The sequence below is a fragment of the Symphalangus syndactylus genome, chromosome 5, assembly GCF_028878055.3.
Source record: "Symphalangus syndactylus isolate Jambi chromosome 5, NHGRI_mSymSyn1-v2.1_pri, whole genome shotgun sequence".
Taxonomy (NCBI): domain Eukaryota; kingdom Metazoa; phylum Chordata; class Mammalia; order Primates; family Hylobatidae; genus Symphalangus; species Symphalangus syndactylus.
In genome coordinates, this window is record NC_072427.2 from 60,503,803 (window position 1) to 60,529,104 (window position 25,302).

The 25,302-nt window shown below is 38.0% G+C and overlaps 1 protein-coding gene and 1 long non-coding RNA gene across 6 annotated transcripts in view; one reads left to right on the forward strand and one right to left on the reverse strand.

Moving 5' to 3' along the window:
• Positions 1–3,020, reverse strand: part of DPH6 (diphthamine biosynthesis 6) — a 195,440-nt gene extending 192,420 nt beyond the window's left edge. For 2 of the 3 annotated variants that reach the window (XM_055278625.2, XM_055278626.2), the window contains exon 1: positions 2,791–3,020. In XM_055278625.2, coding sequence (XP_055134600.2) covers positions 2,791–3,020 — 230 coding nt within the window. The remainder of the gene's footprint in view (positions 1–2,790) is intronic. The other variant, XM_063639071.1, reaches the window with a different exon arrangement.
• LOC134736631 (uncharacterized) overlaps positions 2,915–25,302 on the forward strand; it is a 504,835-nt gene continuing 482,447 nt past the window's right edge. For 2 of the 3 annotated variants that reach the window (XR_010120744.1, XR_010120743.1), the window contains exon 1: positions 3,010–3,145. This is a non-coding gene — a long non-coding RNA (uncharacterized lncRNA). Of the gene's footprint in view, positions 3,146–25,302 lie in introns of all 3 variants that reach the window. The other variant, XR_010120742.1, reaches the window with a different exon arrangement.

The following is a 25,302-nucleotide window of genomic DNA, read 5'->3' on the forward strand; positions in this document are numbered from 1 at the left end:
GCTTGAGCTATAAATCTAGTAACACATTGAAAGGAACTTCTAAATTCTGGTTCTAAATCTACCTGAGGCAGACGCATATCACTTAGTAAAGACAAGCAGTAGCTCATCTATAATACCGCTGAATGGCAATCTATATGCGATTGTGGTTTAATATTCTCCTAATTCCCACTATCATTTATCATTGCCTCTCTCCCTTTCATATTTCTTTTTCCTCCTGTTTCCCTTCTTTCCAATATTTGCTTAAGGCCTGCAAATCCCCAGGCAATGTTTAGACCTCTTCATAGCTCAAGAAACTGAGGACCCCAGAAACTGGCCTTGTTGCCTTTTATCTTAGTTTTCAACATTTTCTGCCTCTTACACCCTCCCATCAATAACAACTCTCATTCCAAAACTTCTCAAGTGGAAGGAGAGTGCAAGGGCCAAAGTGAAGTTTTAAAAAGTCCATTCTTCCTCTTTAGGTTCGGTATCCCCATAAGTAGGTCTTCCACAACTTCCCGTATCAAACCTTACTGCTCTGATTCCCCATTATAAAAAGATAGGACTAATTGTTTCAGATATTAAAGACTGAAGGGTGTGCATCCAGAATCAGAACTGAGTCTGACAATTTATTTTGAAATATGCCAACATTTCAAATATGGTTTTAAGTAGTATTTACCAAACTGTGTTCTGTGGAACACTGGTGTCCAACAAAATACTAACCAATTACTCTAACAAGGTTTTGAATATCAGACAAGCTTGGGAAATGCAGAGTACCTTACTGTCCTCTTAGAACTCCATTAAGTACACATGTATGTTAGGTGAGAGGTCTCACAGCTCCATTTTAGTTTCCAACTCTGGGATACTAAGCTAAGTTATTCAGTGTGCTTGGGTTTGCATACTTCATTGCAAATTAATGAATGGTCTGCCTGGATAATCCTCAAAATAACGTTCAACTATAAAATTCAAAGACTCATTTATTTATTAGAAAAATAATGTTCTATGAGAACATATGGGCACAGGGAGCAGAACATCACACACCGGGGCCTGTGAGGGTTTGGGGGCTAGGGGAGGGATAACATTAGGAGAAATATCTAACGCAGGTAATGGGTTGATGGGTGCAGCAAACCACCGTGGCACATGTACACCTATGTAAAAAAACTGCACGTTCTGCACATGTAACCTAGAACTTAAAGTATAATAAAAAAAATAAATTTTAAAAAGGAAAGTAGTGTTCTTAGAAAGATATGTAAGAATCCCAGTTTCACTTATTCACTTATAACACATAATTACATATAATGCATATATATAGAATACATAGGCATCTGTATCATAAGCATACAGGTAAATGCTTATGTATTCATACTTACAGCATATGTCCTTACAGCTTACACTTTAGCAAGAATTTTCCAACGTTGCTTTTCTTAGCAAATTTTTTTATTATAAAGCAACATATGCACATTACAGGTTATTTAGTGTAACTGACTCTACCAGTCTTCTCTCCTCCCCTCCAATACTTCTAAGTCTTTGTTGTGCTTTACTTTAATCGTTAAACGTTTGGCAAGCGATGTAAATTTGAATTATTCACTTCCTGGGGTACTTTTAATTCTTAAAGTAAGACACAATGGTTAAAGCTTAATCATTCATGTTACAGAGGACATTTATTGAACAACAACAATTATTGTGACATTATGGTCTAGTCTCCTAAAAATGACATTGAAGGAAAGGGAACCGGAATATTCCAGACACTACAGTAGGTTTGAAATGTCGTATCAAGTCCTTAATAGGTCAATACTTACAGCCAGTATCAATTACCTAAGGAACTTAACGAAAACGTTTATGAAATCTTCAATTGGATTACAAAAGCAAACACATCGTTGCACTGTATCTAAGACACTCTACAGGGCAAAATCTCATGAAACAAATATTTAAGTAGTCTAACTTTTTAATATTGCTAGTGTGTTCCCTTCTGCCTCAGTTTATAGATGGAGTATGGAAATATTTAAGCGGGTTTTTGATTTGTCAGTCATGGGACTTATTTAGACACTTAAATTTATGATTTGGTTACTACAGACATCAAACTCCTTTTGGAATACGGAGTATAGGGTAAGGTCACTCTAAAGCAATTATGAGAGTCCGAAGCAACAGCAACTGGATCTAGCATAAGACTAGTACAATTCGGTCTCTACCACGAAGAGAGATCTCTGTACTTGAGTGCCCAAAGGCAGAAACACACACATGCCATAAGCAATCCACATCTGTGAAGATGAGGGAGCGGTGGACTTCTTGGGAGGGGCGGAACCAGTTACAACTAGGGAGGAAGCCAGGCTACGGAGGACCCAGCTGACCAAAGGGAACTACAGAAGAGGACGAAGAAAGCGAGGTTTGGGAAAGGGCGAGGGTTATTAACTGAGTTGGTGGAATAAGGCAGTGGCTCCAAACTTCACGGCTCATTAGGGTTTGAAAAAAAAAATCAGGCGCCGGGCCGCACAGAAGTAATTAAACCAATCCCTCTGGCGGTGGGGCCCAGGCGTCGGTATTTTTTAAAAATTTCCCAGTTGAATCCAATGGGAATCCAAGTTTGAGGGCTGGAAGACCAGACAGCGACAGACAGAGAGGAGACGCGTCAGCCAGGGACCGAGGCACATGCGGGCCGGCAATAGCGAAGGCTCCGCCTCTTCTATGGCTCGGAGGAGCCGCGGAACCCCCAACGCGCGGCTCAGACAGAGACACCCACTCTTTCGGCGCTAGCGGCGGCTGGAAGGAACGAGAGGCTAGCATGGGAGGAGGGAGGCAGCTCCAGGACCGCATTACCTGATCAGAGCCACGACCCTCATACTGGGCGCAGTGCGCGTGCGTGCGGCGGGCGCGGGCGGAAGCCAGGAGGTCGCGCCGCAGCTCACGTGACGCACCGCGGGGCCTCGCCCGGGTGTTCGCTCCGCCGCCTGTCCGCGGATCGGCGCTGCGAGCCCCGCGGCTGCCTGCGGGACACCTGAGCGCGGAGGGTGCGGCACGTTGGCACCTTGACCGTGTGGCAGGGACATCTCGGCCCAGGAAAGAATGAGGTTTAGGCACGGCCTAACCACCTAAGTGAGGGCATTGAAGCTGCCGGGGGAAGGGCAAGGTCCGCGTTGCAGAGCCCAAGCCCAGTGGCGCAGGATTTGTTTTGGTAAGAGGGGATTTAGCGTCCCAGTTGCTGCAAATTGACACAGTTGCGGACGTGCAAGCGCAGAAGAAATTTGTCCTTCCTCACCCATCTCCCACAGAAACAACTGTACACTTTTGCTTTTTAACTTACATCTCCTCTGTCCTCCAAACCTGTGTGTCCAGATGTGAAACTGAGATCCCCAGGGGCTGTGGTAATTTTTAAATCTGGGGCTAGCCCCCCCACCTCTAGGCCCTCTGTGGCTTTGGCTCTTGGTCAAGCCTGTGTATTTGACAAGGCCAGGACAGGCTCTTCACCAAAGAGCAATGGCCTTGCAGAAAGAAAATCTAGCTTCTGAGTTTATTTGCCAAGTATGTATTGAGTGCCTTTCGTGTACCAGGCACTGTTTTAGACTCTGTGGATACAACCGTAAATAAAACAAAAGCCTGGCATTCCGGGCATAGAGCTTAAATGGGGATGGAGAGAACAGACAATACATATCTTAAAGGTAAATAGTATGTTGAAGAGTGAGAAGTGCTATTAGAAAGGGGCGGGGTGGGGTGGGGGAGAGTCAGGAGAGAGGTGGAGAGGCAAATTGCAGAATTAAATAGTGTCTATGTAGGCCTTATTGGTAAGATGAGAGTTGAGCCAACTTGAATAAGGAGAGTTAGCTGTGTATATGATTGGGGTGTGCTCCAGACAAGGAAAAAAAAAAAATCGAAGGCTCTAGATGCGTTGTGTGTTTGTGGAAGATTAAGGCAGATCAATGTTGCTGGAGCAGATTGAGCAAAGCAGAGAGTAGTGGAGAGCAGGTTAAGGTGATGGAGGGGAAGGATTATATAGGGTCTTGTAGGTAATTGCAGACTTTTGAAGGGTGTGACTTAAAATTTTAAAAGGATTGCAGTGTTGAGAATACACCTATTAGGAAGCTGTTACAGTGTTCCAGTAGAGAGATGGCGGAGCCTAGAATCAGCATGGTGAATTTGGTGAGAAGTAAGAGGATTCCAGCTCTATTTTGAAGATAGAGCCAATAGAATCAAATTAGATACGGGATATAAGAGAAAGAAAGTCATGAAGGATGATGCCAAAGGCATGAATTAAGTAAGTTAATATTTGTAGGGAACTTAAAATTATGCCAGGTACATAGTAAGCATTCAACTTTATTTTGACGTTCTCAACTCTAATAGTAGGGGTGACTAGAGCAGTGACAGTCTACATATCAGTTTTAGCATCTAGAATCATACAGCTTTAAGATTTTGCAGTTATGAATATTTACCAGATGAGTCAAGTATTTAAGAAGTTTGCAGTCTAGCTGGAGGAGATAAATACATGAAACACACACTTACAATGATAACAGCTCCAACGAGTGGAAGAACCACTAGGGCTCTCGTCTCACGCCGAATTGGGTAAAATGACACAGACACACATGGAGTGGTTTTACGGAGTGGAGAATTTAATAGGCAAGAAAGAAGGGCGAAGAAAGGAAGAAGCTCCCCTGTAGAGACACATGGAGGTGGGCTCCAAAGCCTAGAGAGGAAACCCCCAGTGCCGGGGTTAACAGCCAGTTATATGAGGAGGCTGGAGGAGGCGGTGTCCGATTTGCATAGGGCTCAGGGGATTGGTTTGACCAGGCATGTCATTCACTTAGCCCACGAAAAACCTGGCTCTCCCACCCTAGCCTTTTAATATGCAAATGCAGGTTGCCTTGATGTTCTACATATGTGGCGATATGGGGGATGGCCATGTTGCCAGGCACATATAGGGGCAAGGGCAAGAGGACAGCGGTGGCTATGGCCATGTTTGTGTGGACCCGGTTTCTAATGGCCTGTATTTGCATATCAAAGGTTGCCAGCCGGGCTCTAAGAGCAAGGGCTTTCCTGCTAGACAAGAAACATTTCTGGAGCTGCTTTAAAAGAGACAAAAACTTTCCAAGGACCCCTTTTCCTCTCTATCTGCCTAAAATTATTTTTTTAAATAAATCCTATAACAGTAATCTAAGAGAACATATTTTGAAAGTAACAAGTTATGTAATGTATATGGCAAGAGTCCCATGAGTCAAACTCACAGGGTAATGGCTGGAATGAGGATGGGACTTGAAAGATGAGCAGAATTGAACAGGAATGCGCGGAACTTCCAAACAAAGACAGCAAGGCAAGAATGAGCGTGGTGTGTTGAACAACAGTGGGTAGACTAGCTTGACTAGTTTGAACGGTATATGGGAAAGAAGAAAAAATAAGTTGAATAGATAGGATGAGGCCAGTTTATCCAGGGTCATGGAAAACCAAAATGAGGAATTTCAAAATAAGGCAGGTTACTGTGGCTGCTTGACATCATTTTTCAGGACATTGTGTGAAATAGCAGTAATGAACATGATGAATGATTTTGATAAAATAGGCACTCCCAAAGATGCCAATGGATTGTCTTTTCCACCAAGGGATATCTTTTCCTTGCCACTTCCCAAGAGGGATAAAGAGAGAAGATTCTAAGGCTACCTTCCTAAAACTACATCTTTAGGATTATATTTTTGTTTCTCTCTGCGCTCTGTAGGCTTCATTTTAAGACATCCTCAACAAACAGGTTTATTACAGTGTGTATATCCTGGCATTAAACTGTATGTTAGGAAATAAGTTGAGGCCGTTTTCCAAGGTCACCCAGTTTTTAGCTTGATGGTATTGCTTTCCTCCCGGATTCTTCCTAGCACCTTGTAGTATCTCTCCTCCACGTCCTTTTTACCCCTTGAACAAAATTTCTCTCAGCACCTATTCCCTCCTTTTAAAACTTTCTACCAGAATTCTTTAAATTAATGCATGTTTCTGGTTGCCTAATGTAACACTGCAACATGTGTTTTCTTAAAAATTTTTACATTTCCTCACATTTGTGCCTTTCTCTCAGCATTACCATACAAGGCTCTGTGCTTGAATGTCCTATCAAAGCCACCATAAAAACGGTAGGTTCAATTCATTCTGGTTCAATAGACATATTGGCATTTCTGAAATTAATATATGTCAGATTGGTCTTGACCCAGCCATCAAAGTTATTCTTAGATTCATACATATTTTTGAAGTTCTTTTTTTTATAGCTAACTGAACAAAACCAGATTAATTACTGACCCCTGAAAAACTTGTTAAAAACTAGAGATTAGGCCATGCTCTAACTTTTCCCATTGAGAATCTTTCTTAATTCATTGTAGTCACCTTTGTGGGTGTCATTTTCTTTTGCTGAAATTTAAAAACAACACCCAATTTGTCAGTTACAGGTTTCTGAGAAGCAGATGCCAAGACAGGATTACATGTGCAGGAGATTAGAGAAAATGCCGGTGAAGGACAAAGGGAGACGAGCAAGAGAAGGCAGGGAGACTCCGATTGGAATGCAGGGGGGTCGAAATCTGAAAAAGCAAAATGGGAAGGAAGAATAGGTTGAAAGAACCTGTTTGCAATGTCATTCTGAGAGACTCAGCCAGGTCAATGGGGAGTCCTAAGCCAAAGTTGTTCATTAGAGGAATTCCAAATTGGTCAGAAATTGCCCAGTTCTAGTATCTCTGCTATGCTCAGTAACTCTCTGAGAGCAGTGCAGGAAAAACTTAGGCCGGTGCAAACTCAGTGGTGAATCCAAAAGTGCAGTAGGTGGAGACTGTAAATCAGTTCATAATAACGTTCATGGTGTCGCTTCATGATTTCTGTAAACCTCTCTAGGATAAATTTAGGAAAGGGAAGTTAATAGGACAAACTATCATCACAGGTGGTCTGGGACCACACTAGTACTTACCCTGTCCTACACTATCCACTGTATATTCCCATCACTCTCAGCTCTCACTTCAGCAGATCTTGTTGACTTACTTGGTGGCATGACCTAAACATTCACTCCTAAGTGGTCTTGGGCTTTTGTCATCATACTCTTCTCAGTCCATGACTGTAGTTTGTGTCCATTCACAGTTAGAATTAGGTAAAGGCATACCAAGAGGCACCTAAGTGGATCATCTGAGTTCCACATGTGTATGTCTCCTTGTCCCCAAGGTGTAAAGGTGGCCCTACCTCCTCATACTAATCAATTATCCTTGCTTGCTGGCCCCTGGCTGCAAAGAGCCAAAAGTGTCATACTATACATAGCTTATAGTTCAATGGATTCCCGCTCTACCCCTTTGCAAGACAGAAAACCTGTAATTCTACTCAACCCAGAATTGGGAGAGGTGAAGCACAGAGTTCTCCAGTGGGTTATTAGGAGTGATTGTAAATAAAGTCATTTGTGATTTCACCTTTTGGTTCCTAGATCCATGTATTTGTCCTACTAGAGGCACAGTGCCATGTAGAAATCTCTGATTAGTGCCTATACCAAATGCTGAGAGATGTCATGCCATCCTTGCAGATTATTGTCTCTGAGCTGCTGATTTCGCTGTGACTTAAGTAGGCTTTTCCAGTACTCTATGAGGCCAACTTCACCTAAATAGTGCAGTATATGATAAAACAATTAGACCTCATGGACATGGCCTACTCCTGTACCTCCTTTTCTATAAAGTAAGTTTTCTTGTGGATGCTCTGCTAGGTGGGATTCTGTGACTAGAGAGGCATTCTGCTAGTGGTGCCAGCTAAATCTTTGCAGACAGGAAGCCAAGTTGTAGTACCTGCTCAATCGAAGCCTGGAAGCAGCCAGGAGAAGCGTGGTTTGTCACGAACTCCACAATGGATCCAAAGGTGTGGCAGCTGAAGGCTGTCAGTCAGCTGGGCTCTCCACAGCAGGTGCTTTTGAGGAGAGATCTGAGTGGAACACTTGTAAGGCTGCCAGAGCAAGACAGTGACTCTCACAAAATCATATGAGGAGCGGGAACATTTGAAGCGCCCTGCTGGAGTAAGAAATGTAGAATAAAGAGTTAATTCAAACTTAGAATAGTGCTTGAAGGAGAACCTACCTAAATTTGTGAAAGTCTAAATTATAAACAATACTGTTTTTAAGGAAATGCCTTAATTTACTTCCAAACAAATATTCTAATCTTGAGCATACTAACATACTGATATTGAATCCTGGCTAAGTGTTTTTACTGTAAGTTAATAGAGGAAACATTTTTAACTAGTAGCATTTATTTGCCTACATGTAATTTGCTCAAATTTTAAGGTCAGTTCGTTTACCAAGACCCCTACATTCATAATTTTCCACATGGATAGTGTAAAGGCAACTTCAGCCCAGTAAATGTCAATAAATTAAAAGACTTTTTTCTTTTGATTAGTGCAGTCTAAAGTAATTCTTTTCGCAATATATTAAAATGACTTGCTCAAGATTCACTTTTCAAAGGCATTGTGAGCTCACTTCCTACAGTCTGAGACTGTTACTTGAGTGACTATGGATTAGCTTGTAGGGCCAGCAAAATAGGTGAACAGAAAATCAGCCTCAAAAAACCTCCATCCTTTGCCAGGAAAACTCTCCATAGCCAAACACTGTTGCTAGTAATAAAAGTTGCAAGCTGTCACTGAATTCTGCTTTCTTGGCAGCACATCTCGATATACTGATTGATAAAGACTCAGATAATCAAATCAAGAATGCTACAGGTGGTTACTCCTCAGAAACCTTGAAAGGATTTAAATATATTCTGCTTAAAGTCATGCCATACAGGAAGCCATCAGAAGTTGCCTAGTAAGGATTTAAGAAAAAAGGAATTAAGTGATTATTTGGATCATAAATTTTAGGGCATCAGGATATGAGTATCTGATGTATTTATATTAATAATTACAGCTTACCATGGGCCAGTCACTCATTTAAATGCCACAGCAAATTTATGTAGTAGGATATATTGTTATCCTCATTTGCACATGAGGAAACTGTGCACGAAGACATTAAATGGACTGCCAAAAATCCTAAAGCTAGTAAGTGCCAGTACCGGTATTCAAACCTAGGCAGTCTAGCTCTTAACCGCTATACTATATCTTTCATTGAAATGGACAGCTGGTTATTTTGACTAAATATTCTAAGATATGTTTGGAAGGGAATTACCATCACTGACCTCTTGAATCTCCTTTTTCTGTACTTCCAAGCTGATCAACTCTTTTTTTCTGAAAGACTCAAATTGTTGTGTTGTATTACATGAATTGATATATGGGGTAATTGCTAAACATTATAGACCTGAGAGTCATTCTATCTCTTTTAGAAATCTTTTTCTTTATTCCATAATGGATAGTGACAAATTCAAAAGCTTTAGGAACTAGGCAGATAACATAAGTGAGGGAGATGGCTTGGTATAAGACAATTTGAAATGGCGAGAACTGTGGCAAACCACTACTCACTCGTCACTTGGCTCCAGCTGCTCTGTGCAAATGTGGATCCAATGTTATCAGATATTTTAAGGCCAGGAATGGTGGCTTATGCCTATAATCCCAGCACTTTGGGAGGCCAAGGTGGGAGGATTGCTTGAGCCTAGGAGTTTGAGACCAGCCTGGGCAACACAGTGAGACCCTGTCTCTACCAAAAAAAAAAAAAATTAGCCATGTGTGGTGGCATGTGCCTGTAGTTCCAGCTACTTGGGAGGGTGAAGTGGGAAGATTGCTTGAGTTCAGGAGGTCAAGGCTGCAGTGAGCTATGGTTGTGCCACAGCACTCCAGCCTGGGTGACAAAGCAAGACTCTGTCTCAAAAAAAAAAAAAGATATTTGAAACTTTACCTTAAGGGTAAGTTATTACCTCTGCAAATAGCTCATTTCTTCATCATCTGTTTTACTCTATTCAGAATGTTTCAGAGAGAGACCACAATCTTGACTTTATTTTCAAGTTCTGTGAATCCATTATGTTTAGAGCTTTTACCTCTTTACAGTCTCCAGGTATATATTCAATAATGTAAAATATGTTAACAGTTCATTGTTTGGACTGTGTCCTTTTTACAATCGACTATATAAAAGGCTGAAGGGTTATTCCAGTATATCCCTAGTACTACAAAGTACATTTTGGAGTCAGACAAATCTGAGTTTGAATTCTGTTTCTGAGGCATTAACTTGTAATTTCAGCAAGATGTTTTTTCTTTATCTTGTATAAGTACAATAGGGTTACTTATACCTCCTAATTAGATGAGGATTAAATATATATAAATACACTGATCATAGCAGCTGTCATATGCATATTGTACTTGTATAAGTACAATAGGGTTACTTATACCTCCTAATTAGATGAGGATTAAATATATATAAATACACTGATCATAGCAGCTGTCATATGCAAATTCTGAAGCAAACAAAAAATTAAAAAACAATGAGTTATCATTAATAAGTCATAAAGGAAATAAAGGAAAGATTATATGGAATCATATAAAAATACTCAAAAAGGGCTGGGCATGGTGGATCATGCCTGTAATCCCCGTACTTTGGGAGGCCAAAGTGGGTGGATCACTTGAAGTCATGGGTTCAAGATCAGCCTGGCCAACATGGGTAAACCCCGTCTCTACTAAAAATACAAAAATTAGCCAGGTGTGGTGGCATGTGCCTGTAAACCCAGCTACACAGGAGGCTGAGGCAGGAAGAACTGATTGAACCCAGGAGGCAGAGGTTGCAGTGAGCCGAGATCGTGCCACTGAACTCCAGCCTGGGTGACAGAGCAAGACCCTGTCTTAGAAATAAATAAATAAAAATCAAAATACTCAAAAAGGACATTTATATGTAACTATATCAAAATCAAAAAGGAGATTTATATGGAATCATATAAAAATAGCCTAAAAGAAGTCAGAAAAAAAAGAGGAAGAAAAACTGAGACAAAAAACAAATAACAAGATGATAGATTTAAACCCAGCATCAATAATCACATTAAACGTAAATATCTAAACACTTAAAATTCATATTGAAACACTGGACAAGAAAGCAAGTCCCAGCCATACTCTGTCTATAAGAAACTCACTTTAAATATCAAGACACAGGCAGATTAAAAGTAAAAGGATAGAAAAAAACATAAATACTACGCAAATACTACTCAAAAGAAAGCTAGAGTGGCTATATACATATCAGACAATGTAGATTTCAGACCAAGGAATAAAATTAGTCTTTTCCCGCCTTAGAACTTCAGTCCCCCAGGTCTCTTCCTGTGAGGAAGCATGTTACCTATTTTTCTGTATCTTTCCAGGATGAGTTTATGAATATATAAGCATATATCACTTTTATTTTTCACCAAGGGGAGCATACTATATTCACTGTTCTGTACTTTGTTTTTCCACATATATCTAGGACATTATTCTGTAGTACCACTCCATATAGATTTATCTCATTCTGTTTAACTATTGTATAGTGAATAATATAGATTTTTGAAAGGCTTTATTAAACATATTAGGGTCTCTAAATTCTAGCTAACATGGTAAAGCACCTCCAAAATATGACTGTAATATAACTTAAAGAACACTGGACACCTGCCTGTCCAACACATTCAAAACTAAGGTCAATATCTCATCATGCCACATTCCTGCTCTTGTCACCCCAATTTATTCTTCCACCAGTTTCTTGTTTTTTAAGGACATCACCCTCCACCAATCTGGTCTCTAAAGTAATCGTTAACTTTCCTTCGTTCACTTTCTTCCCCTAATTAGTAGCCAGAGTCCTATACATTCTACTGTTAAGGTGTCTCAACAGTTTGGAGATGGATGATGAAGATCTTTTTGAATTTCATTGTCACTTAGTGTATTGAATATAAGACTTTCTGCATCCAATTCCAGTTTCCATTGCCAGATGTCTTTTCTGTAATATTGCATTGTAGAATAACTTTAGAGTGTTTTAAAATGATAAATTGATTTTTTTAGTATATCTACCTGAAAAGTTTTTTTCTAGGGTCTTTTTAAATAATTTCACTCATTGTTCATTTGATTTAAGAAGATGTCTGAGGTCTGATGGGATATATAGTGTTGTGTAATTGTAAGTTGGATTTACAGATCATCTTTTTTTTGAAAAGCTACAAGTACTTTAACAAGTTTTGTTTTGTTTTTCCTAATATTCCTGTGAAGTAGATTGAAGAAAATATTTTCTTTTCAATTTACAAATGAAAGAACAGAAACACAGATATATCAGTTAAGTAGTGCTTGGCTACACAGGATGTTAGTGGCAGCACTGGGACTAGAACCCAGGTTTCCTGACGTTCAAGCTGGATTATAAATTTCAGGATCATAAAACTGTCTACCCTGCAATTTTTAAAAAGAAATGGCATATGCTGTCACATTCTGAATTTCTAGAACTGTAATAATAATCCATTAAAAAAGAAAAAAAGGTCTTCCTTTGAGAATCTCATTGGAAAAGAACATTTTGCAAGAAAAGTAGGGAATACATACATACATATTCAACCACTGATTCTCTTCATCAAGAACTTCTCTGTAAAATGAGCTTAAAATATGATGACATCAGGCCCACTGTTACACCTATTTTTATTCCTCAAATATTGTCCAAACATATAAATGTTCTGGACTCTAAATCAATCATTTGAAACTGGTCGGCTACAGCTTTGAAAATATTGGAAGCATCATGAACATCATGCCCATCTGTCATTTTTTTTTCATCATAGAACATATATAGCCTGCAATCATTCATAGCAATATCTCATGGCTCTGGTAAAAGCTCATGAATAGCCTTCTCTATTCATTCTCTCTTTAGCCTTCTCTACTCAGCTGCTATTTCTGAGTAATTAGATGTATTCAAAAGTCCAACAAACTAAATTCTAAGTGGCAACTCAATGGCAACAGGAATAGTTGAATAAATTACTTTATTTAAATGGAAAACCCATTTTCCTCTGAAGTAGAGCAATTTGCAAGAAGAACTTAAAAAACCAGCCTCTAAAAAGAGAATTTAAACTTTGAAAATTTTATTGCAATTATAGTAATATGTTAGAATTAGATTAAACATTTTAATTACAATCGCTTTGAGCTTTCATTTCATCAATAAAATTTCTATTCATTGGCTTTGCCTTTTTGGTGGAAAAAGATAGATTAAAATTTTATTGTGTTTAGCAGTTATACAAAAGTAAACCTTTTCTGTTGCAAACCACTGAGACTTTAGAGGTCGCTGAGTTATCTCAGGGACTAAAGAGTCTTGCCAGTTTGTATGGGCAGCACCCTAGCAAGCATGTGTAGAAGTGGCTTCTAAGGGTGTTAGGAGAGAATTAACTGTGAAATTGAATTAGGCAAACTGTAAAGGAGAATTAACTGTAAAATTGAATTAGGCAAAATTTACCTTATCCTCACAGATAAAATACATTGCACATTTTTTCTTTTTAGTGTTTTAGTTCACAGACTTCTTGATGCAAAGACACAGAGGACCCTATTTGCCAAAACATAAATAAACACATACTTGCCTCTGTACTTTCAGATGTATAATCATTAACATCTCACACAACAAACTTTCTTCAGTTATCACAAGCTGGGTAAGATACCCTTTTATCTGGTCCCATAGCACGTTACCCTTTGTGGTCATAATTTATTAAATGTCTGTATTCTGGAGTATATTGTCAGTTTCATGAAAGCAAAGAATGTCCAGTTCTATTGTACCAGTCAATCTAGTGGCAGGAGACAGGTTTGAAAAATATTGAATGAAGGGACTTTTCACAGTGCTGTGGGAAACTTTAAGGAATTAACAGGAATGTTGAGATTTCCAGGAACTAGCAACACTAGGAAAGCAATAGCACCAATAGGTCTGAATAAGCAGGGAGAGAAAATGGTATCATTAGATCTTTTCAGAGGCTGGGGTAATAGAAAATGGGGTCAGTCAATAGGAGCTCTAGTAATAGAGGGAATACAGCCACCACCACAATAGTGCACCAAGAAAGGGAAATCACAAGTGAAGAAATAGACTCATCTCTTCTTCATCCACCCTGCCATCTCCTGCCAATGCTTCCCGCTGGCTGAATCCCACACAAAGTTAGACAGTAAGGGAGCCTTTTAATGCAGTTTACAGAGATCAGCCCTTGGGGCAGAGGACAAGGCAGAGGATGAAGGATGGGTTTTGGGAAGGCAAACAGAATAACCTACACACTTCCTTATTACTATATGGCCAGTTCATGTTTGTTTACCTGGTACATAGAAAATGTTTAAAGATATTTGTTGGGTATAAGAGTGAATAGCATAGACATTAAATGTAATTAATGTAAGCAAGATTAGGCTGCATTTCTTGTTCTTTTAGGAAATTATTTTACTTCAACAAGTTGTCTTGTTGCTGAATATGATTGTGAGAGTCTTTTAGCTATTTATATTAAATGCTTCAGAAACCACATTTTGAATTCCTATGAAGAACACTAAGAAGTATAGTAATTGGGGACGTAATTGTGAGAGAGATCATATTGGTATGAAAGAAAAAATGAGGTGACTCATTTGAACATGTTTGTTGGGTAGATAAGTGAAGAAGATGAGTCACAAATTGTAATTCATGACACGCAGTTACAACACGATGACTCAGCTTATCACTGGCGTTGGTAGTGGGTGGAGTGTCAGCTGGGGCAAGACAATAGGAGATCATGTGGCTATGGTATTGATTACGATGGCAATGATGATGACAAAGATTGTGAGGTGGGCTGACCATCTCTGTGTTGTAAAACTTATTTTAAAAAAGATAAGCTTGGTACTCTTAAAACAAAGCATGGAGAGACTATCAGAAAGTGTTAATGAACATTTTAAGCAAGACTTCTTAACCTAGGGTCCACAATTAGGATACAGATTGGCTGGCTGTGGTGGCTCACACCTGTAATGCCAGCATCTGGGGAGGCCGAGATGGGATGATGGCTTGAGCCCATGAGTTTGAGACCAGCCTAGGCAACATAGCAAATATAAAAAAAAATAGCCAGGTATGGTGGCATCTGTGGTCCCAGCTACTCGAGATGCTGACATGGGTGGATTCCTTGCCCAGGAGTTTGAGGCAGCAGTGAGCCGTGATTATACCACTGCGCTCCAGGTTGGGTAACGGGAAAATCTGTCTCAAAAACAAATAAATAAATAAAAATTAAAAAATAGTATACATGCTAAGGTAGCAGCACTTATGTTTTGTCTGAAACAAGAATGGATAAAAGACTTAAGTGATCTATAAGGAAAAGTGGTAGTTTTAGAGAAGTAATATTTTTTCTTCTAAAGAGAAGGAAAAAATAATCTTGCTTAAATCAAGATACTGAGTCTATAGGAATTTAAGAGTTTTTAGAGGATTACCAAGTTTATGCATACCAAATTGGCTTAATATTAATCATAACCAGAGGTGTGGTTATTTTTATATTATTCCTAAAAATTAAGATAATCTCAACCAAATGTGTCATGAAAAACTTACCAATGATTTAAAAATCTTTGTTAATCATTAAGGGCAAATAAACTGATGTTTGAAAGCATTTAATAGTTTCAGGCATAAAATATTTCACAACAAACTATACTGTTATTTTTAAAATAATGTACAGTAAGTAACGGGCTCTGACCCACTGAAGAAAGACAACTAAAAGCATTTACTAAGTTAGATGATTTTATCCTGCAAGATGTAATATCGTGGAAATCTGGCATTTTCACAATTTACTTTGTCAGGGGAAAGTACCATATTCTCTGATATGCTGGCTTGGGTCCCTCTGCCATCATAGTAAAAAATACCCTTAGTGTTCTGGGTTATAATTTCCCTGTCAATATAATGCAAATCCTAAAGACCATCTGTTTTCATTCTGCAAAGTGTGTTATAGCAGTCTTGCAAATAATTTTCAAAAATTGAATTGCTCAGTATTTTCCCTACCTGCCCTCACCTCAGGATGTATATATTTGGACAGTAAATTTATAGTTATTATTCCTGATGCCCACATGGTTACTTGCAGTGACAAGTGAATACAGAAATATTTGTAAGGCTTGTGTAGAGACTATAAGGAAGAACAAAATGTCTACATGGAATCCAGTCTGTTCAAAAGCATTTTATTAATGAGGAATTTATTTTTAATGTATTTTTATATAGGCCAATTACTTGTCTAATTTATGTTTAAAAATTCTCTAGAAATACCTTTTCTTGTTTTAATTGGCAGTTTTATTGGGATTGCATTGACAACAGCCCTCATTAATATAACATTCATTGCTCTGAAAGAAACCTAAGATGATATGCTGCAGGGCGTAAAAATACCTCAAACAACTCTGCACCTTCTTCCCAACATTCACAATCAGTAAAATAAAAAATTTGAGAGAGAAATTAATAAGTTGACCAGCCAATAACTTTCAAAAAGAAACTCTACTACTAAAAACCTTGACCTCTTAATTAGGTCCTCTCTTCCATTTTAAACATAAACATGCACAGGCCTATGTACATCTTCATATCAATGTATTTAAGGACATACATGCTTTCGCAGACTTAAACTACCTTACAGATCCTCAAAGAGGCAAAAGATCTAGGAAACTGTTCAGTTAATAGAGAACCAATAATTATTTTAATTAAAAATATTTGTAATCAACATCCCAAGTGATTAATAAAATATGTGAAAGAATGTGAAACAGGCAAAAGAGAAAAAATCACAAATCCATTTATTTCTCAAAAATCAAAACATTATATTGGGAAATCTGTTACTTACTCACCTGCCAAGTTCTAAGATTAGAAATCTTTGTTTTCACTGCAACAGTTGATGCTACTGAAAACTGCTATGTCACTTGAGGAACCTGCTTCCTGTTCTGTTTCAGATGTTTCTTCTTAACTTTTTAATTAAAAAGCTTTACAGATCACCCTAAACTTAGAATAATAAGAACAATGCTCTCAGTTTTTTTCTCTCTTTTGTGTGTGTATATATAATCTGTAATTCTCCAGCTCTATTAAAATAAGTGCCTTCCTGCAAGCTGAAATAAGCCTAAAGTGTAACATGTCTTGGTTCTCTAATTATCTCATGGATTTCTACCATTGTATTAATTAATCTCTAAACTTCATGGATCTGTTGACTTTACTGGCTCTCAGTATCATCTGCTTTCAGCGTTGTTCATAGTTAAAAAAAAATAAATCAACCTTTTCCTATAGGTTTCATTTGAACATGACTTGACCAATCACCACAGCCAATTAGTTACCATTTTATTAAGGTGCTATTTCTTGGCTATCTCCTGTATGCATAATATTACCGTGATATATTTATGTCTTTGAGACTGAGAGAAATGTAATAAACCACTAACAGTATCATGGGTCGAAAGGCCAGAGTCTGCTGAAAACTCTTCTTGTGTATAGCATATGAAACTCTCCCTAGCAGGGTCATTCCACTTAGTTAAGTTCAAGTGCCCAGAACAATTCTATAACCTGACAATGTTAGAAGGAAATAATTCAATGATATAACAAATTGTGCATGCTTGAGGTAATTTGAAATCTATCCATAAACAATATAAAACCCGTAATCCCTGCCAATGGATTTGGGACCAAACTTAACTTTTTGTTGCATCTTCAAATTCTACAACTTTCCTATGATTTAAGATGTCTTCTACAGAACTCTGGAATAATTTTTTTTAAATAAAAGGATCTTCTCTTTCCCCACACATCATCATATAACAGATTTAGAGAAAGCTCCAAAGATTAAGGAATGTGTGTAAAGGATCTTAAACAACGGAGCTGTTTTTGTTCACTCTCCCTGTCTCTGGGACAAAGAAAAACGAGGACATAGATGACATATATGGATAAAGGAAACAGATTTCCATTGGTAAGCCTTTATGGGACCATTGAAAACAAGAGTATGAAAAGAAGTTTTAAAAGTTATGAGGAGCACATTCAGAGAAGACCAAATAGATGCAGGCAATTATTGGGTAACAACAGAAGCGGAGCATATGCCAAGGCCTGCTATCTCTCTCATGCCTCTTTTGTAAGAGAAATTGCTCTCTATTACTATGTAACTCTACCCTGAACTTTGCAGCCTTTGGAGGAAAGAAAGGTGCTCAGGAAGTAAAATTAGGACTATCATTACTGGTAGAGGAATGAGACACTAGTGGGTTTATTGTTAAGAAACCATTCCAAGTAAGGATACCAAAGCAAGGAAACTAAATTTTGTCTGAAAATAACTTTGATACAAAGAACATGTTGCTGCTGTAAGTCCATAAACTACATACGGTATTGAAATAATCTCATGGACAATATGAAATGACATTTAAAAATTTTTTTTTGTGCAAGAAGAAGAAATAAGTTTGGTAATTTATGCAAATGTTTAAACTGGATAATTTAGAGAAGTGGTTGTGACCTTGGATAAATTAGTAATCTCACTTTGTGTGCCTCAGTTTCCCCATCCATAAAATGGGAATAACAAAGAACCTATCTCATAATTTGTTTTGTCGCTATTCACCTGTGCAATGTATGTGAAACAGAGTTGTGCCTGTCACAGAGTAAACAATAAACATTATTACCATGCCCTTAAAAATATCCAGACATTTGCTTAAAATACCTGGATAACTGCTTCAATTGTCCAGTATACCCTAATACAGATAGATTCTTTATGAATGCCTGGAACCAGCTGAATAATGTCTTTCAAAGATATCCAGGTAGGTCCTAACCCCTGGAACCTGTGAATATTACTTTATATGGCAGAAGAAACTTTGCAGATGTGATTAAATTGAGGATCTTGAAATGGAGAGATTATCCTGAATTATCTAGGTGGGCCTTAAATGCAATCACAAGTGTCCTTATGAGAGAGCAGCAGAGGGAGATTCAACTGCAGAACAGAATAGAAGGCAAGGTGATGACTGAAGCAAGATGATGCTTTGTTGCTGGCTTGGAAGATGGAGGAAAGGGCCACAAGTCAATGAATACAAGGAATTCAGCTCTAGAAGCTGGAAAGGGCAAGGAAACAGACACATTTTCCACTAGACCCTCCAAAGAAGAAGTCCTGCTGACACCTTGAATTTTGCCCAGTTAAACTTGAGTTTGGACATCTGCCCTCTAGAACTATAAGACAATGAATTTCTGTTGTTTTATGCCAGTAGATTTGTGGTTATTTGTTACAGCAACTATAGAAAACTAATACAATGTTGTATCATCTTTTCTTTAGTCACTAAATTAATTAGTTACTTGACTAATTATTTACCTAATAGTTACGTAATTAGTTAAATGTATGTACTAAGCATATGCTATGGAATGAAATGGGTGTGGGAAGTTGTGATTATCTAGTTTACACAGTCAAAATATAATCTATTTTCTTGGATTTTACAAATTGATTTGGTTTTCCCCATCTCCACAAATATTTTATTTCAACTGTTTAGACAGAGCTATGGGCTTTTTGTGGAAGGCTCTTTAATTTTCTGCCTATGCTTCATTTACCACCTCAAACATGTACTCTTTATTTATCTGAGGTCTGATAATATTACTCTTTAGATGGCAATCTTAAATATAGGCATAGAAACCTGCCAAATTTTACAAAACAAGAAGTGAATGAGTCAGGCAGAGAAACACCTGATATTGTGGAAAAAGTACTGACTTTGGAGCCAGCTAAATCCAGGTTTGAATACTAGGCTACTATGAACTTTGAGACCTTTATCATCTTTGAGTTGTAATTTCCTCCTGGGTAAAATAGGAATTTATAAAAAGTGCCATATGTCATAAAAATCAATCCTTGTTTATATTTATAACCAGATTACAATGCTCCAAACACACATTCCTTTTAGTAGTAGGAATTCTAGTCTTTTTACCAGACATTTCCCTTATAGTAAGAATGGATTCTTCAGGTGAGTGGGTAGAGATTGGAAGATGTCCTTCCTTCTATGTTGCAGTACCAGGATATGTCCTATAGCAGGTAGCTGGAACCTAAAGCAGCATTACAGAGATTTTACATTTCAGCTCTTTTGATTCTTCCACCTTCGGTTATTTTCCCCTGGGCATAATCCCCAGTACTGAATTGAATGAATCCAGAAGGATGGTAATCCAGAATTTAGATAAATTAACAGTTGACAAAGCCATCAAGTGTTAGTTGAGAAGGAGATACCAGCTCTATCAGGAGAGCTTCTTAATCTTTTGCACATGATATTAAGAAAGAACTGTGAACTATCCCACAGTGTCACCCACTAAGACACAGTACTTGGCCCCAATTTGATATCTACTCTCAGACTCTTCTTAGTGTAGAATATGATTCACCAGATTTGTAGATGTTTTCCTTAAGACCTACTATATTGCAAATTCTTCAGAATTTATGTGATTCTCATGGACTTGGAGGCAAAAGGCCTTTAAGCTGTCTTAGCAACATTTGCTTACCAGAACAAAATGATTTATGTGGTTTTCTGACAACAATTTCAAGTCTCATGACTTTTTTCACTGAGTCAAACATCTTACTGTGGAACAGCCAGTTCATTCATTAATAATATCTCATTGTCCATTTAAATCTACTAGTTAAAACATATAGCATTAGATTTTATTTCCATCAGGGAACAATCTCTATTGTCTACTAACCGGTCAAATAGAAACAGTGGCCTGAACTTTAAGTGGTTCTTAACTTTTGGGCTGACACACTTCTCATTACAATGAATATATGCAAAGCCCACAAAATGTGACATATAAGAAATACCAAAAGGTCTATGGACTCTATATTAAGAACTCCTGAGATACAAAGAACTTTAAATATGGAGCAAGATTTTCAGACTGTATCTGTGTGACAACACAGATAAGGGTTCAGATTGGATGTTTGTTTTACCATGAGAATGAGTTACATACAGTCAGTTGGATTGTGTATCTTCAATCCATTTGGGTAGTAGATTTGGCCAAAATAAATACTGTCTTTGATTTGGTGTCACAAATAGTTTTTTTTTAATCCGTATTTATATTGCATAATATATTAGTTTTCTAGAGCTGTCATAACAAAATACCACAGACTGGGAGGCTTAAACAACAGAAATTCTATTCCAGTTCCAGAGGCTAGAAATTCAAGATCAAGGTGCTAGTAGGGTTGATTTCCTCCAAGTCCTTTATCCTTGGCTTGCAGACAGCTACCCTCTTGCTGTCTCTCAATGTGGTCATCTCTCTGTGCTTCACAATCCCAGGGTCTCTTTGTGTATCCACATTTTCTCTTCTTATAAAGATGTCAGTCAGATAGGATTAGGGCCCATTCATATGAATTCATTTTAGCTGAATGACTTCTTTAAAGGCCTTATCTCCAAATATAGTCACATTCTGAGATATTAGAGATTAGGGCTTAAAAATGTGAATTTTGGGGGGACACAATTTAGCCATAAAATACAGTATCTTAATTTAATTGCCTTTGTTTACATCCCAAAGTATTATCTCTTCTGTCCACATTTTCTTTTCTTTTTTTTTTTTTTTTGAGATGGAGCCTCGCTCTGTCACCCAGGCTGGAGTACAGGGGTGGGATCTCGGCTCACTGCAAGCTCCGCCTCCTGGGTTCACACCATTCTCCTGCCTCAGTCTCCCGAGTAGCTGGGACTACAGGCGCCCACCACCACGCCTGGCTAATTTTTTATATTTTTAGTAGAGACGGGATTTCACCGTGTAAGCCAGGATGGTCTCGATCTCCTGACCTCGGGATCCACCCGCCTCGGCCTCCCAAAGTGCTGGGATTACAGGCATGAGCCACCACAACCAGCCTTCTGTCCACATTTTCATAGTTGAGTTATCTCATGGGTTTATTACCTGGTACAGAAATAGCACTTCATTTTCTTAGGTTAACCTGATGTCAGTAAAACTGGCAATGGTCAGTTTGTGGCCTAAAGAAACAACCATAGACAAAAGGCTTTATAAAGTTAAAATAGTGATAACTGGAGTTTGAAGCGCTTTTCTTGATTGTAAATGTCATCATGGAACAAATAATGTAAATAATATCCGATTTTTGAAAAGATTTATAATGTTTATTTAATTGCCATGTTTGCTTTTTATGCAGAAGAACTGGTATACAGGTTGTTCTTGAGAATGTAAAAACTATACAAATGATATTTTAGTCCTCACCATGGCTACTGATTTTGCTATGTTACAAACATATCAATAATATATTTGCAAATCTGCAGCTGAGAATAAAAATTGCAAGGGAAAAAGAATTGGTACGTTTATATTACAATAGGCTAAAAGATCAAACATTAGACATTTATTTAGAAATAGCACATTTATTGTTAACTTTCACTATTAAACTAACCTCAAATAAAACATCTTATATTGGTGTGCATGCAGAAATGACAAAAGGTGAATACAAAGAGGGGAAAAATTATACGGCTGAAGCACAGACACAAATCCACAGCAAATAAAATTAATATTGGATATTAAGATGGTAAATATTTAGGCAATAAATCTTGGGATATCAAGGTTATCAGAAGGTCAACTTCCACATTTGTGAAAAAGGTACCAAAAAGAAATCAGCGTAGTTAGTTCTTCTCCCTTACCAAAATTATTTTTATAACGAGGGAATCAGTATATTGTGAGGGTTGAACTTTTTTCATTTTCCAGTGTTCAACCGGTTTTAAGCAATATTAAAGGCATTTAAACTCAAAATATACAAGATATCAACAAAATTTTAACCCTATTGCACAGTGTGTCAGATGAACAACCAGAAATAATTGCTGTCAGTTTGTACTTTTTTGACCAATAATTCTCTGTATTTCCTGCAAGTAACTTGAGTGATGCAAATGACCTTATTTTTACAGCATGCTTTTATTAAATAGTTTATTATTTTGGCAGACTAATAAAGATTTTGGTATTTGCTTTTATTTGCAATAATATTACCACCACATAAAAAAGGATTTTATGTTCTTTTTGAGGAACAAGGAGGATAAAAGTGGTGATGGATAGCGCAACTGAGGCATCAGCAATGAGCTGGAAATGAGACACATAAATATGAAAGCAGAGCTAAGAAAATAGAACTGCACCCTTGGCCTTTCTTAAAAGGACATGCACACTTCATGGTTCATTCACACTGTTACAGAAACTCCTTTTGTTTCCAATGGATCAGAGAATGCACGTAAACTCTGAAATACTATTTTTACGCATAGCCGACTGTCTCCTATTTAATTAGATTCATTCTAGGAAAATATCTTCAAGCTTTCTGAAGATGTTTTGATTTGAGGGAAAAAAATAATAAATTGACTGAAAAGTTGGTGGACATAAGGGCTGAAGGGGACTCAAAACAGATTTACTATTTTCACCATTACTTAGCACAGAACACAGAAAGGAAATCATTCCACACAGTAGCATCTCTAGGGTCGAATGTGTAATTGTGGAGTATTTAAGGATACTCAAAGTAGGTGGATAGGCAATTGAATGTTTTTAAGGGCAACTAATATTCAATATGAATGTACATATATATAAACATTATATGGAGACTTTGGGAATTATAGCATTATATTTTGCCAGTAATGGCATGTGTTTATTCAAAAATTATGATCATTTACATGTTGCATATTTTCAGATCTAATGGCAGTATGTAAATTTTACATATAGAATATTATGTTTATTTTTAGCAGAGTATGTTTAGCATTAATTTTATCTGCTGTTAATAACTTGTTTCTTCATTGTAGCATTTAATTGTTACCACAAATAAAAGCAGATTGTGATGAAAGAACCAAAGGGAAGGTAAGTTTCCTATTCAGGGCTAGAACCTGAATTGGCACACAGTAGCTCTTAGCTTAGTAATATTCAGACGTGCAGCTATTTTTCTTTTCTCAAGAAAGTGCAGCCGATAGATGAAAGTAGAAAGTAATATATTGTGAACCGAGAAATCCACTGCTTCATTATCGACATAATTCGGATCTTACAGAGGGAGAGAACTCTTACCATTTGGACTCTTGTCGCAAAGGCTTACAATAGACATGATTCTGACAAGAGGTTGGTGGTAGCAGAACAGACTTAACAATTAATGGTATGCCAAGGCTGAGTTCAGAGAATTGCTTTACCCAATGCCAATCATTCATTCCTGGCAGTAGCACTTCACATCTTTCCTGGGATGCCATCCAACCACAGTGGCATCTAAAATATATCAAGCAGTGTTGTTACAGTTGGAGGTGAAATTGAAATTTGCGCCAAACAGAAGTGACAAATTCACATGGCTGAGTGTTGCCTAGCAATCAGGTCCAAGGGGGACGTGGCAATTCTGCCTTTACCCATGAGTATGTTGCAAGGGGGGAGAGAAACATTTACATTAGAGCTTAGGTGGTCCCACAAGTAGAACCAGGTATATGAGATTTCATTTTACTACCAGGGTGTAAGGAGATAAGCTATTAGAGTGTTACAGGGAAAGGAGAAAGTAGCTGAAGTTGGTAGGATAAGCTTTCAAGGCTGAGGTTCTTAGCAATTAACCTGGGGGAGGGGGAGAGCAGCAAGATGCCAAGATGCCAGACTTGCTGCAGAAATTGATGGCAATTGGCCATCCTGCTGCCTTTTGACTGCAGGCCTCTTGATACACCTCTGTTCAGCTGGCACTTGGCAGCTGGTTGGCCCCAGGGTATAGCAAGCAAATGGTGGCTTTCTCCTTTCAGAAATCCACCTGAGAGCAAAGCTCCCGATGGGCAGTCAGACTCAAGAGATTAGTGCAAGGAATGGAATGTTCAAGCTGAAATTCTTACCTTACGCCTTTATTTGTTGTTTCTTTTTTGGGTTCCGTATTCCATCTGTGTTATATTGGTCTTTTCTTTATCTTGGGGATACCACTCAAACTCCTCCTACCCCATCCTCTAAGGTGTGAAGTGACTATAAAATCAATAATTAACCTATGAGAAAGTGAGTGGATATATCAAAATACCAGTTGTGGGGAAGGAGGCACAGTGTCTGCCTTATAAAAGGTCTCAACCTGACAAATTTTGTACAAATAATTTTGTTTCTGGGTTTTTTTCACCACTCCTTATTTGGAAGCATAGACCCGGAAATGTCTACGGTAGATTTCCCTGCTTGATGGAGGAACTTATGGAAGTATTATAGCCACCATAGTTCCTTTCCCTCTTTCCCCACTTTTGTTGTTGTTATTGTTTGAACTGTTGGGGTCTCATTAACCTCTTGAGTCTAGTCTTCACAACCCTGTATGAAAGAAGAACTCAATGTAGGCTGAGATGGCAGACACTTTGTCATTCCCTGCTTTGGTGCTCCTAATTCCAGAGACTCACACTTAATGAATTAAGCCTGAGTGAGTGCCCATCCACAATACTACAAAATTTCAATACCATATCTATGGTGTTTGAATTTGTACGTAATTTGTTGTTTTCTTCAAGGAGACTCTAAGACCTAACAGCAGGAACTATTTCATCTAAGTAGGATCAGGCAAGATAAACTTACAGAAATGCAAATGGCACTACGCAATTGTAAGACATTTTTGTTAT